A 14,190-nucleotide genomic window follows, 5' to 3' on the forward strand; every position below is an offset into this window, starting at 1 on the left:
GCCTGGTTCTGTTCTTCTGATTTCTCCATCAGAGTCGGAGCCGCGTTGTCTGGCTGTAGGTCGACATGTTGTCGATTAGGATGGGATTTGCCCTGTGTGTTTCAGTCTTTGGGAGTGGGCTTGGCCTTTGTTTCGGTTTTCGCCCGGTTTTCCGTAATTAACTGGGCAATTCTCTTCTGCTTAATTAATAGATGAAGCAATCTTTACCTCCGTTTCAAAAAAAAAAGATTTTCCTTGAGGGCAGGGCGGGCCACGGCCTGCTTTTCCCCTCACGTAGCTCCGCCAGTGCCGCTGAATAATTTCTAGCAGCAAAATAATTGGTCGATGTGTTTTTAGTAACTGTAAGAGCATCTACAACCGGACCTTTTATATCTATCTCAAATGATCGGGCATGCCGTCTGGTCACTGACCAGTCACAAAAATGCGATTCAACCAAACCCCTCATATGCGTCTCAAACGCTTGGACTGGCCGGCATCCCTCATATCCATTTCAAATATGAGGACTCGCGGACACGCCTGGGCACGACCGGTCAGCCCGCCACGTATGACGTGACCTCATCCCGGACCATCTTTTCTCTTTCATTATTCATTTTTTCGTTCTTTTTTTTCTTCTCCATCAATGACGTGCAAGTGACTGGACATATGAGAAAAAATATAAAAAATGTAGCTGCACGGACGAAAAAGGGCTCAAAACAAACACGCCCAGTTATTGACCGGACGCGTCCGCGGACGTTTGAGGGGTCGAATTAGAGGTACTTGGCTGAAGATGCTCTAATTTTTACTAATTCGCTTCCCTCCTTGACAGATCTATCACCGCAGAGTTCAACACGAGCAAGTATAGAATTTACTAATTCGTTTCCCTCCTTGACAGATCTATCACCGCAGAGCTCGTCACGAGCAAAGTTTAGAACAAGAATCAGCAGGCAGTGGCAGCGGGGAAGCTTGACAGGTCGCTCGTCTCACTCTCACAGATATGGATAGCTTCCTAATTTGGCTTCAGGATTCGGACACTCGAAATGAACGGACAGAACTAACCCAGTGCGATCGAAGCCACCGACATTAGCGGAAAGGGAGTAGCATTGACCCGCGCGCAAACAGAACCCGGGCGACCGCCTCATCTCAGCGATGCTCGGCGGCGATCGGGATCCGTATACCGATTCGCCGGCTCCAGGCACGACGATGGGGCACAAGAGAGGGAGAGAAGGACCGGTGTGGGTGGGAATGGGAGGAGCCGAACCTGTGGTGGCCGGTGCCGAGAAGAACAGCATGACCGCGAGCAGCACGGTGCAGCAGGCCGCGGCTCTGGAGCTCCCGGTGACGCCCGCAACCGCCGCCATTTCCTCACCCGCTGCTCTACCGACACTCTCCCTTCTTTTTTGGCGACTATGCAAAAGATTTGCGTATCTTTGCTTATGCTTTGTTCGGTTGCGTGTGAATTCGAGTGGATTGAAGGGGTTTGAGGGGATTTAGACTTCTTACAGGTCAAAATACGAATTAATTCTTGTCAATCCCCTCCAATCCTCTTGGGGAAAGGATTAACCAAACAAGCCTTTATAGGGGCAGAATGAGTAATGAGTTGAATATCACAGTAGTCAAAGCTTCATGTCAACGGGGCTTTTGGGGCCAAGCGAGGAGGCAGGAGTCTTTTTTGACAATGGAGCTGGGCCGATGTGTGGGGCTGCTGGTGATTAGGCCACGGCGTGCCCTTGTCGTCAGACGTGTTGATTCAGTGCAGGCATTCTCCTTCTTACCTGCGCTGAGGACCCTTTCGGTCTCCAAGCTATGCTTCTCCCTGTCGATCCTTTTCTAGCTCTAGATTGTTACAAACTGAGAACGAGTCACTTTTTACAGCTCGACTTTAAGCTTCACTCAGTTTATGCTCGCTTGAATTTTAAATTTTTAATATAAGTTGAGCCGAGTCTAATCCAACTTATTCGAACTGGACTCGTTTACAGACCTACTTCCCGTTGAAGACCCAGTTGTTGCGAAGCTTCCAAATTTTGTAGGCCGTGATGATGAGTACGAAGGCAATGCTGCGACCCAGGTGGGTAAACCGCCGTTTGGGAGGGTAGCTATCGAACAATACCATGCCAGAACCTGAAGCATCAAGCGGATACAATCACAATGAGTGAAAACCCGGCCTCTGTATAAGGTAGGATGCCCACAATCAATACTAACAAATAAGAACTCACGCCGATAAAAAGCAAAGTCATAAAAGACCGAAGCTATGCCTTGACAGAGAAAAAAAAGAAAAAACATGAAGCGATCAAACAATGATAGACGATATGCAACAACATCCGTGTGTTTTGGTTTGTGCAAACGGGCGAGGCTCTGTTCCAAGAGAGTCAACTTATTTTCGTTTGATCCGGCACTTGTGGTCGAAAGAACTTAGGTCTATTTGCAAAAAAAAAAAGAACTTAGGTCTTGAATTGATGTTGTCCTCCATATTATATCAAACCAATCTTCGTTAACTTCATATATGTGCTGAATTATTCATCGGTGCAAATTATACACACTATTACACATGCCACTTTATTCATCGTTCGCCACCTGCGTACACTTATTTATTTATACAACTGCATGGAGGTGATCCATTTTAAACACACGCAATATATCACTTCGGTAGAGTGGCGCGAACGCATACACAGCGTGCTCACTTGCCATGGCCGCTGCCAGCGTAGGAGCCAGCCCTGGACCCCGCGTACGAGCCGGCCCCGGACCCCCCATGCGGGCCAGCACCAGACCCTGCGTACGAGCCAGCCTCGGAGCCGGCGTACGAGCCGGCGCCGGAGCCTCCGTTCCCGGCGTTGGAGCCCGCGTAGGAGCCAGCCCGTGAGCCGGCGTACGACCCTGCGTCGCCTGGCCCTGCGTTCGAGCCCGCGCCCGACTCGGCGTACGAGCCTGCACTTGACCCTGCTGAGCCAGAGCCAGAGCCCGACCTTGAGCCTGAGCCGGACCAAGACCCGGACCCGGAACCTGAGCCTGACCCGGACCCGGACCCAGACCCAGACCCAGAGTAAGACCCGGACCCTGACCCGGAGCCAGAGCCAGAGCCGCCACCGCCAATGCCGACACCGATTCCTGAGCCGATCCCCACGCCGCCACCGGTGCCGACTCCTAGACCGCCGCCCGTGCCGACCCCGAGGCCGCCGCCGCCGCCGAGGCCGAGGCCCAGCCCCAGGTCCTTCCGGGCAGCGCGACCCTCAGTCGCGAGGACAAATGCTGCCAGGACGGCGGCGCCAAACACAATGGCCTTCACGTGACAAGCCATGGCGTGAGGCCGGCCGGTGCAACTCCTGATTGGCTTCTCCTCGCCTCTCAACCTTTGCTGCAGCTCTGGAACTAGAAGTATGATGATCGATGCAAAGATGATGGGACGCCGCGGCGGAATTTATAGGATGCATTGATGCGACACGATAACACGGCGGGTTAGTGGGGTTTGGATCGGTGGCGACGGCCTGTGGCAGCGGCCGGCTACGTGCGCGCTCTGGCTGGCTAGTGGAGCAATCCGTCCGCGCAGATTGGGGGTGGGCTTCCGCACGCCGCTCGACACGCACGTCCGGACTCCGCGTGCCGCTGGAAGTGAACGGCGGGCTCTGCTGCGAGTGCGCGGGGATCATCGTGCCTCACGGAACGCACGAAGCGGCCGGACGTGTTATGTGGACGCCCACCGTGGGTGTTCGTACGTTCTGATTGTAGCAGTATGTGCGAAGGATCATCGGTTGATGATGAGCGTTGATTGGATGGTTCGAGAAAGGCAGTATTATAGCTTGTCTTATCTCTGACTTATCTTGCTGACCTGATCGGCTGTGCGCGTCATCGATTGATTAGCTAGTAAGTCAATTTTTCAGACCACGATTAGGGGGTAGATAAGTAGTGCTCCGTATGAAGGACTGCTTGCGGTGATTTGGACTTTGTACCAAGCTAGTGTTCGCCTGCTCGGCCAGTTTCTCTTTTCAGGTTGTCCAATGTGTTTTGAATTGGATAAGCACTTCAGCACTAGTTCTTGGACTGGACGTCCTAATCGTTTGCCTTCCTAAATACTCCCTCCGTTCGGAATTACTTATTGTAGAAATAGATATATTTAATTCTAGATACATCCACATTCGAAACAAGTAATTCCGAACAGAGGGAGTACGTGGGACTTATCAGGGTCCTTTGACTTTTGACGCGCCGGGTGTCGGTCTAAATTCGGCCGGCCGCCTAGTAGCCGACCCAATCATGTGAGACCGTCTGATTGCTGCGCCCATGCTTATTTTCTACGGGGAAATATCGGCAAAAAATTCACATACTTATTGGACAAGGAGCATCTATCACTATATCCTGAATTTGAAGATAATGAAATTGTCATGAATGAGAATGAACCGTCATCAGCTCAAGCACAAGAGAAAAGAGCTAAAGCTAAGGCTGAGAAAGTTGCCAAGATGCCTAGTTTAGAAGAAGTATCTCAAGTTTTCCTGAAGAACAAGCAAGATCGGCTTGCATACCTGATCCAATCTACTTTGAGGATTGAGAAGGGCTTGGCCACCCTGACTCAGAATCAGGAGAGCTTGGAGAGGATTGTTGAGACAAATTTTTATGATCTTGACCTCAAGGTAACTGAGATACAGACTGCAGTTGAACAGCTTTAGGAGGAAGCGGAAGAGAGGAGAGGGAAGGGCACTACTGATGCTTTTCAACGAGTACCAAGGAGTCAGAGGTCTGCTGCAGTGCCTGTAGCTGATTCTAGAACTACATCATCTGCACCAGCAGCTACAGCTTCAGTGCCACCTCCAGCAGCCACTCCACCAGCTCCAACTACATCGACAGATGCCTTCATCCTTGGAGTTTTCTCTACACCACCTCCCGAAGACCAAGCCTGAGAGACGCATAGCACTATGCATTTTCAAACTTTTTGGTAACTTGTTGCCAAAGCGGGATAAATATGTATAGATCATAGGCTTCGAGAGAGGGTGTTTTACCCTTTATCTCTCTTGTTTTTTGTTGAACCTTTTTTATGCGCTTGGTTGATACACTATGTCTTTGCCTGTGTGAGATACTTGTTTGATCATGTGATTGATCATATGCTACCTTAATGCTTGCTTGGATGATATTATCTCTTATATTTCATATATGATCATTCACTTTGCTTGGTGATGAGTGCATGCTTTTAATTTCCATCATTTTGAGCGCTCCACCAAGATGTATGTGACATGGAAGAGTGACCCATGATCCTAATCGATTGTGCATTTGCATTCAAAAGCAAATTTTAAATAATGCACAAATTTAGGGGGAGCTCTTGCTTATCACATACTTCTCAAAACGACGATGTATTTCAATCTTATAATCATTTATCGAAGCTTTGATCTATATGTTGTCATCAATTATCAAAAAGGGGGAGATTGAAAGTGCAGCTATCCCTGGGTGGTTTTGGTAATTCCTAACAGCATATAGCTCATTGAGCTAATACCATTTCAAGGTAAATATTTCAGGAAAGCTCAATGATTGACATGGCATGGATTAGAAATGTGGACCCCTCAAAATGCTAAGGACAAAAGATTGGCTCAAGCTCCAAAGCTCAAGACTCTACATTTTACCTTTTAGTGACCCAAGATCACATTGAGTCCATAGGAAAAGCCAATACTATTAAAAAAGGATGAGGTGTTGCTTAATGGGTTACTTGCTCAAAATGCTTAGTGATATGCTCCAAAACCCTCAACCACTTTCTCATATCCACATATGTCCCAAATCAAAAGTCAAACTCGGCCCCACCGAAACTTTCTATCCGGCGCCACCGAGTTCAGTTGACATAGCCACTGCCACAAAACCCTAGTCTTTTCAGTCTCACCGATAGGGATCTCGGTCTCACCGAGATGGGATTGCAAACTTTCTATTTCCCTTTGTAACATTTCGGTCCAACCGAAATGAGCGATCGGTCCCACAGAGTTAGCAATGCAAACTCTCTGTTTCCCCTTCGTAATGTTTCGGTCTCACCGAGATGAGCGAATCCGTCCCACCGAGTTTGCCTGACCAACTCTTTGGTTAGCTTATTACAAAAGTCGGTCTCACCGAGTTTGTGTAATCGGTCTCATCGAGATTACGTTATGCCCTAACCCTAATGAAATCGGTCTCACCGAGTTGACATGTCGTTCCCACTGAAAATCCTAACGTTCACATTTTGAACTATATCGGTCCAACCGAGTTTTATTATTCGGTCCAACCGAGTTTTATTATTCGATCCCACCGAGTTTGGTGATTTGTGTGTAATGGTTAGATTTTGTGTGGAGGCTATATATACCCCTCCACCCATTCTTCATTCATGAGGAGAGCCATCAGAACACGCCTACACTTTCATCATACATTTTCTGAGGGAGAACTACCTACTCATGTGTTGAGGTCAAGATATTTCATTCCAACCATATGAATCTTGATCTCTAGCCTTCTCTAAGTTGCTTTCCACTCAAACCATCTTTCCACCAAATCCAAATCTGTGTGAAAGAGTTGAGTGTTGGGGAGACTATCATTCGAAGCACAAGAGCAAGGAGTTCATCATCAACACACCATCTATTACCTTTTGGAGAGTGGTGTCTCCTAGAATGGTTAGGTGTCACTTGGGAGCCTCCGTCAAGGTTGTGGAGTTGAACCAAGAAGTTTGTACGGGCAAGGACATCGCCTACTTCGTAAAGATCTACCCTAGTGAGGCAAGTCCTTCGTGGGTGATGGCCATGGTGGGATAGACAAGGTTGCTTCTTCGTGGACCCTTCGTGGGTGGAGCCCTCCGTGGACTCGCGCAACCGATACCCTTCGTGGGTTGAAGTCTCCATCAACGTGAATGTATGATAGCATAACCTATCAGAACCACGCGAAAAATCTCCGTGTCTACATTGCATTTGCTCCCTCCAAACTCCTCCCTTTACCTTCATGTGCAATGTTTTACATTTTGCTGCTATATTCTTAGACTTGCATGTGTAGGTTGATTGCTTGACTAGTGCTAAGTTGCTAAAATCTGCCAAGACTTAAAATTGGGAAAATGCTAGATTTTTATTTGTTCAAGTAGTCTAATCACCCCCCTCTAGACATACTTTCGATCCTACAAGTGGTATCAGAGCTTTGGTCTCCATTTGCCTTGATTTCCATAGGTTTTGGTGATCATAGCCTTGGTTTCACAACCTAGGAGAGTATGGCGTCTAGCGTGGAAAATTACCACTGTAGAGGTCCTTACTTTGATGGTACTAATTTTGCTAGTTGGAAGCATAAGATGAAAATGCATATTCTTGGACATAACCCCGCCATTTGGGCTATTGTGTGTATTGGCTTGCAAGGTGAATTGTTTGATGGGAGAGAACCGAACCGTGAAGCTACCACGGAAGAGTTGAAGATGCTGCAATACAATGCTCAAGCTTGTGATATTCTCTTCAACGGATTGTGCCCCGAAGAAATCAACAAAATCAGCTGTCTTGAGAATGAAAAGGAAATTTGGGATACTTTGATTGATATGCATGAAGGTACCGACTCCATCAAGGAATCCAAATTGGATGTGCTTCAAAGTCAACTTGACAAGTTCAAAATGAAGGATGGTGAAGGTGTCGCTGAAATGTACTCTAGGCTTGCTCTCATACAAATGAGATTGCTAGCTTAGGAAGTGAAGAGATGACCGATAGATTCATCATCAAGAAGATCCTAAGAGCCTTGGATGGAAAATATGATACCGTGTGCACATTGATCCAAATGATGCCCAATTACAAAGATATCAAGCCAACGGAAGTCATTGGAAGAATTGTTGCTCATGAGATGTCACTTAAGGATAAGGAAGAGCTTCACAACAAGTCAAGTGGTGCTTACAAAGACTCATGTGATGCTCCCACATCATCAAGTGAGAAACAAGCGCTCAATTAAGAATTGAGCCTAATGGTGAAGAAGTTCAACAAGTTCTACAAGAGTAGAAGTAAGGAGAGAAGTTCCAAGTCAAGGTCCTACAATGAAAAAAGATGTTCAAGTCGTGAACGTAATTGCTACAATTGTCGAAGACCCGGACACTGCTTCAATGAGTTTACGACTCCCTACAAAAGAAGAGAAGATTCTCCTAAAAGAAGAAGTAGAATAGAAGAATCACCACCAAGAGAGAGGAGTAGAGATGACCGTTATGAATGAAGAACATCATGGGGAAGCAAGGATTCGGAAAGGAAGGACAAATCATCAAGGAGCTACACAAAACGAAGACATCAAGCTCATGTTGGTGAATGGGTATCCGGCTCCGACTCCGACAATCACTCCGAGAGAAGTTATCACTCCGACTCCGAATATACTCAAGATGAAGGTGTTGCCGGTCTAGCACTTGTGTCAACCAACTCCTACAACATATTTGAGTCACCAAATGAAGGAATTGGAAGATGCTTCATGGCTAAAGGCCCAAAGGTATCACACCCCGAGTATGTTGATCTCAATAGTGATGAAGATGATTTGCTAGGTGATGATGATTTACTTGTTGACAATTCTAGTGATGAGAACTATGATGAACTTGCTATTAATCATGCTAATCAAGATAAAATGAATGACGATGATAAGAAGGAGATTGAGTTTCTAACTAAAGAACTAAACACTCTTAAGTTAGCTCATGAAACTACCATGGAAAATCATCGAGAGCTTTTAAAGACTCATGAAAAGTCACGCTTTGAAAAGCTCAACCTTGAGCAAGAGCATGGGTTCTTAAAAGCGATCAATGATGATCTTCGCAAGAAAAGTTCTTCTTACATTGCCAAGAGTTTACTCTTGTATACTTACTTTCCACAAGTTAAATCTAGCAACAAGAGTAAGAAAGATTCTTCTTCTAGTAGTAACAATAATCATGCTAAATCCAACATTGTTGCTTCTAGTAGTTTCCTTGATTCCACTAATGATTCACTTAGCCAAGTGAAACTTGAGCAAGAAAATAGCTTATTGAAGGGAATTATAGACAAAGGTGTTTACAAGAGCCTTGCCGAAAGTAAGCAATTTGAGGAAATTGTACGCAAGCAAGGAAGACACCGGAAGAATCAAGGGATTGGTTTTGAACGAAGGTTCAGTGCCAATGGAATTGAGTGGGAAGAAGATTAATACCCCAAGACGAAGTTTGTTCCTCAACAAGAGAAGTATGATCCTACTTCTTTCCAAGGAACACAAGCTCAAGATGATCTTCCACCACAAGACCACAAGCAAAAAGGCAAGGACAAGCTTCAAGAGGAGATTGATGCATTTGAATAAGCTCCCAAGGCCTTGGTCAAGTGGGTTCCCAAGACTACATCAAGTTCCACTTCATCAAGCACGACTACAACTCCAAGGATTCCCATCAAGATGGTATGGATCCCGAAGAAAAAGAACTAGATAGTTCTTAAGGGTGACTCCGCCAACATACTTCACTCATATCTTTTGGAAAGATCATGTGCAAACAACTTCCATATCTTGAACTAGTTCAAGGAGTCACAAACCCTCTTGTTAGTAAGACAAGGGACAAGGTAACCTAATGCTTTCATGGACATCATATTATGTGAACATCACTCTATGTCTATAGATATCCTTGTTTGTTCCTTGTGGGACTAACCCGTGTAGGTATTGAAAGTGCAACTCATTCCAATGGATTGCTCCAAATGATCTACATCAACATTGAGCATCTACATCTTCAATACCTACATGAAGTCATCATCGACAAAACCCAAGGTTAGTTCATCCCTCTTAGGGGGGATATCACATCTAGGGAGAGCTTTACTCTAATCAATTGAGTTAAAGCAACTCTAATGGTGTGAATATAACAATGCTTTATGTAAAAGTGGCAACCCCACTTGTGCTTAAACGATGAGTATGACCTACGATCAAATGTTCTCATTTGACTCCTCAGTCAATATACTCATATATAGATGACCTAGTCATCGCCAATTGCTTGATAGATGCTAGAGTGTTTGTGCATCCTTTGCCACATATTTCATTTGCCATTTTATTGTGTGGGCATGTTGGTTGCATATTTTACTCATTTAAGGACATCCACTTGTTGTTTTGATTATTTGGCGTTTTTCTCTTTTGCCAAGCGGATGGACAAGAATGCCTAAGAACCCCCTCTAGCTATCTATGCTTTTCTCGTCTCAAACTCTATTCATGCTACATCACAAAGTTTGATCAAGTCAGATTCGAACCACTCTGTGTGAGGAGCACTCGGAGTCCCCGATTTGTCATAGACTTAAACTTCCAAAACCTCTTTGTGCATTTCGGTATGACCGAGTCATCCACTTTGGTCACACCGAGTTCACTAAGTTGATCTAGGTTTTCCATCTCGGTGCAACCGATTTGAACTTTTCGGTTACACTGAGTTGCAGTAACTGCTCGTGATTCTGCATCTCGGTGCCACCGAGTTGTTCCACTCGGTCACACCGACAGGGTCGGGATATATATACCCACGGGTGAGATTTTGGAAATTTCTTCAAAATCCTCAGCCCGCGCGTGTGTCTTGCTCTGCCTCCTCAGGTCTCCGGATCGTCTCCTCGCCGCCAGCGACCTCCCGCCGCTGGTTTCCATCGCCATCAATGGAAATCTGCTCCGCCCTTGCCGCCGTAGCGAACCTCCGCTGAACTAGGGTATGGGTTCGACTCTATGTCATAATTCCTTAACTCTGATTCATAGCACATTGCTTTGCCATGATCATGACCACGTATGCAAATAATCCATCCACTGAAAACTTCCTTTAGGTTAGATTGGATTTGAAAATTTAGGGTTAGGTCTCCGTCGAACTCATCTCGGACCGACCGAGTTGTAGAAATCGGTCTCACCGATTTGGCTTAGGCCATAGCACATGCATTTTCGGTCCGACCAAAAATTGCAAATCGGTGTGACCGAGTTCGATTCTTTGTGAAACCCTAGCAGTCTCGGTGCCACCGAACTTTGACTCGGTCTGACCGAGTTCACTAGTTTAGGTTCCAAAAGCTACTTCGGTATCACCGAGTTTATCAAATCGGTAGCTCCGAAATGCTTTCTGTGGAGAACTAAAACTAAGTTTTTGACTCATCTGTTTTGCAAAAACTCTACACTTTGTGATGCTCATACACTCTACCTCATCTACACCTATTCATAGGGTTTGATGTCAGTGATTGCCAAGATGTCTGACCAGAGTGACAGTCAGAACAGATCAGGAGAACATGTGCAATTGAGTGAGGGTTCAGATCCCTCAAGCAGCTATGATGAGGGCAATAGAAGCACACCTAGTAACTTGCCCAAGGCAGCCACTAGAGCAAGGAAGAAGAGAACCTCAGACTCTGAGGATGAAGACTATGTGGCTATTGAAGATGAGGCCACCTCAAAGAAGAAAGTGTTGAAGAAGGAATATGGCACAACTGCTACAACAAAGCCAGGGATGCACAAGAAGGCACCTGCCAAGAGAGTGCCAACATCCAAGCCTAGGAAAGCAGCCTTGGAAGAAACAATGGAATTCACTCTTGAACCTAAAGCGGCTGGAGAATGCAAGAAGAGAAAAGAGAGGGTCAAGAAGACCACTGCCAGAGTCCTAGGGAGATCATCCATGTTTAAGGATCCCGTAGAAGAAGAGGAAGAGGAAGAGAATGCTCCAGCACCCAAAGCTCAGAAGCTTATGGGAGATGCTATCAAGTCAGGGGCTGCAACATCAAAGCCCAAGTCTGGTCCCAAAGCTCAAGCTCAGAAGTCAAAGCCCAAGAGAAACACTAGAAGTATTCCTGCAGAAGAGAAGAGCAAAGCCCAGTGCCTCAAGCTGAAGGAGAGGATGACGAGTCTCTTGTTTTGAGGAAATTGAAACCCAAGATCCGAGACCACAATGATGCTCATCCAGTGGCTGAAGACATGCACATCAAAAAAGATGCTGGACTGAGATTGTGGAGACAGTGTGATCCCTATGCTGTGAGGAGAAATACTGCAGTTGATTACAGATTTCATACCAAAGAACAGCAAGACTTCTATGAGACAATTTTGCTTGACAAGAAGCCCATTATTTGTGACATGAGATGGGTTGATTGGGAATACATCAAGGAGAATGAAGATCACTTCCCAGGAGTATATGTGTAACACCCCGGATATGACTTTCCAATATGTACTCCAACTCTTGCCGTTTCCGGCGTTAAGTTATTTTATTTTCTCGGGTTCGGGTCTTTGTCTCCATGTGTTGTTATCTTTGTCATGCATCTCATATCATATCGTCATGTGCATTGCATTTGCATACGTGTTCATCTCATGCATTCGAGCATTTTCCCCGTTGTCCGTTTTGCATTCCGGCGCTTCGTTCTCCTCCGGTGGTCATTTCCACCTTTCTTTCGTGTGTGGGGATTAAACATTTCCGGATTGGACCGAGACTTGCCAAGCGGCCTTGGTTTACTACCGGTAGACCGCCTGTCAAGTTTCATACCATTTGGACTTTGTTTGATGCTCCAACGGTTAACCGAGGGACCGAAAAGGCCTCGTGTGTGTTGCAGCCCAACACCCCTCCATTTTGGCCCAAAACCCACCAAAACCCTCTCCATCATCTAGAGCGTTCGATCACGATCGCGTGGCCGAAAACCGCACCTCATTTGGACTCTCCTAGCTCCCTCTATGCCTATAAATAGAGCCCTCCTCGAAAATCCGGATCTCCCCCGTCCAAACCCTAGTCTTCGTCTTCCTCCGCGCGCCGGACAATGTCCGCCGGCGCCGGACGTGTCCGAATCTGCCCACCACCGCCATGTGTCACCACCTAATTCGCCGCCACCACCACGCCCACGTCGCCCGCCGCCGGCCCGCGGCAGCCTAGGCGGGGCCCTCCAAGCCCATCGGCCGGGCCGCGCCGCCCGCGAGCAGCCTCGCCTCCCAGCCGCCGCCTCTCCCGAGCTGCGCCGCCACGCCGGAGCGCGTGCCTCCCGGGTCCGGCGACCTCGCCGACCTCGGTCGCCGCGCCGAGTCGCCGCGGCCATCGCCGGCCCGCGTCGCCCCGCGGTTTCCTCCACGCCGCCGCCTCCTCTTCGTCCTTCCTCCGGCCGGCCACCGCAGCCATGACCTCCGGCGAGCTTCATCTCCGGTGGTGAACAGTGATTCCGGTGGACATCGAAATCCGTGCTAGATCTGAGATCTAAATCTCGAGGGTTGACTTTTTGCCCGAAACCCTAGTTCATATGCTCCTGTTCATCGCATCGTAACTTTGCATCCGTAGCTCCATTTTGGGCATATAGCATATCAAAATGTTCACCTCAAAGAGTACATCATTTCATTCCATTGCATCATTTTCATTTGAGTTCATCTTGATGCCCGAAATGCTGTTAGAAGAGTGCTATCTGATCTGAGATTCCAGACAAGTGTTAATTTCACTAAGTCTGAAATCTGTTTGCCATATGCATTTCTGCCATGCTTGTTTGAACCTGTTAATGGATGAATTGGCCGTAGCTTAGTGCTAGACTTTTGTTAAGCATCTTGAATACATCCCTGCCATGTATTTTGATGCCATGTTTGGGTGCTGTAGCATGTTCATCTCATTGCATTTAGATGGCTACTTGCTGTAAGTCACAGACCGGTGTCATATTTGAATCGCTTGCCCTTTCCAAACCATAACTCCGATTCCGGTGTTCTTTATATCGTTTTCAAGCGATTTCATCTCATATTTCCAGTGGCACACATGGATTCCCAAATTGAGGCCAGGTTCATGCATCCCTTTTCAAATCTTGCATATGCATCCCGCATAGCATACCATCCTTGCATCATATTGTTTGGTCCTTGCACCTGGTTGATTGTGTCCTTGTTGCTTGTTTGTCTTGTTTGGGTAGAGCCGGGAGACAAGTTCGCTAACAAGGATCCCGTTGAGTTTGCTTTTGAGGATCTAGTCAACTCTGACAATTTTGCAGGCAAGATGATCATACCCTCGAAATCACTACTATCTTTGCTATGCTAGATTGCTCGCTCTTTTGCTATGCCAATGCTACGATGCCTACCATTTGCTTTCAAGCCTCCCAAATTGCCATGTCAAACCACTAACCCACCATGTCCTAGCAAACCGTTGATTGGCTATGTTACCGCTTTGCTCAGCCCCTCTTATAGCGTTGCTAGTTGCAGGTGAAGTTTGGAGGCCGTTCCTTGTTGGAACTTTTATTTACTTGTTGGGATATCATTATATTGCAATGTTATCTTAATGCATCTATATACTTGGTAAAGGGTGGAAGGCTCGGCCTCTCGCCTAGTGTTTTGTTCCACTCTTGCCGC

The 14,190-nt window shown here is 46.8% G+C and overlaps 1 protein-coding gene across 1 annotated transcript; it reads right to left on the reverse strand.

The window, feature by feature from the left end:
- Positions 1-2,506: 2,506 nt before the first annotated feature.
- LOC123107841 (fibroin heavy chain-like) lies at positions 2,507-3,704 on the reverse strand. The gene has a single exon (XM_044529748.1). The coding sequence runs from the start codon at positions 3,269-3,271 to the stop codon at positions 2,654-2,656; it is 618 nt and encodes a 205-aa protein (XP_044385683.1). The 5' UTR covers positions 3,272-3,704; the 3' UTR covers positions 2,507-2,653.
- Between the last annotated feature and the right edge of the window lie 10,486 nt (positions 3,705-14,190).

The sequence above is a fragment of the Triticum aestivum genome, chromosome 5A (genome assembly GCF_018294505.1).
Source record: "Triticum aestivum cultivar Chinese Spring chromosome 5A, IWGSC CS RefSeq v2.1, whole genome shotgun sequence".
Lineage (NCBI taxonomy): Eukaryota > Viridiplantae > Streptophyta > Magnoliopsida > Poales > Poaceae > Triticum > Triticum aestivum.

What these genes read in the sequence shown, in the direction of transcription:
- LOC123107841 (XM_044529748.1), bottom strand. Translation starts at nt 3,271, where the DNA reads ATGGCTTGTCACGTGAAGGCCATTGTGTTTGGCGCCGCCGTCCTGGCA.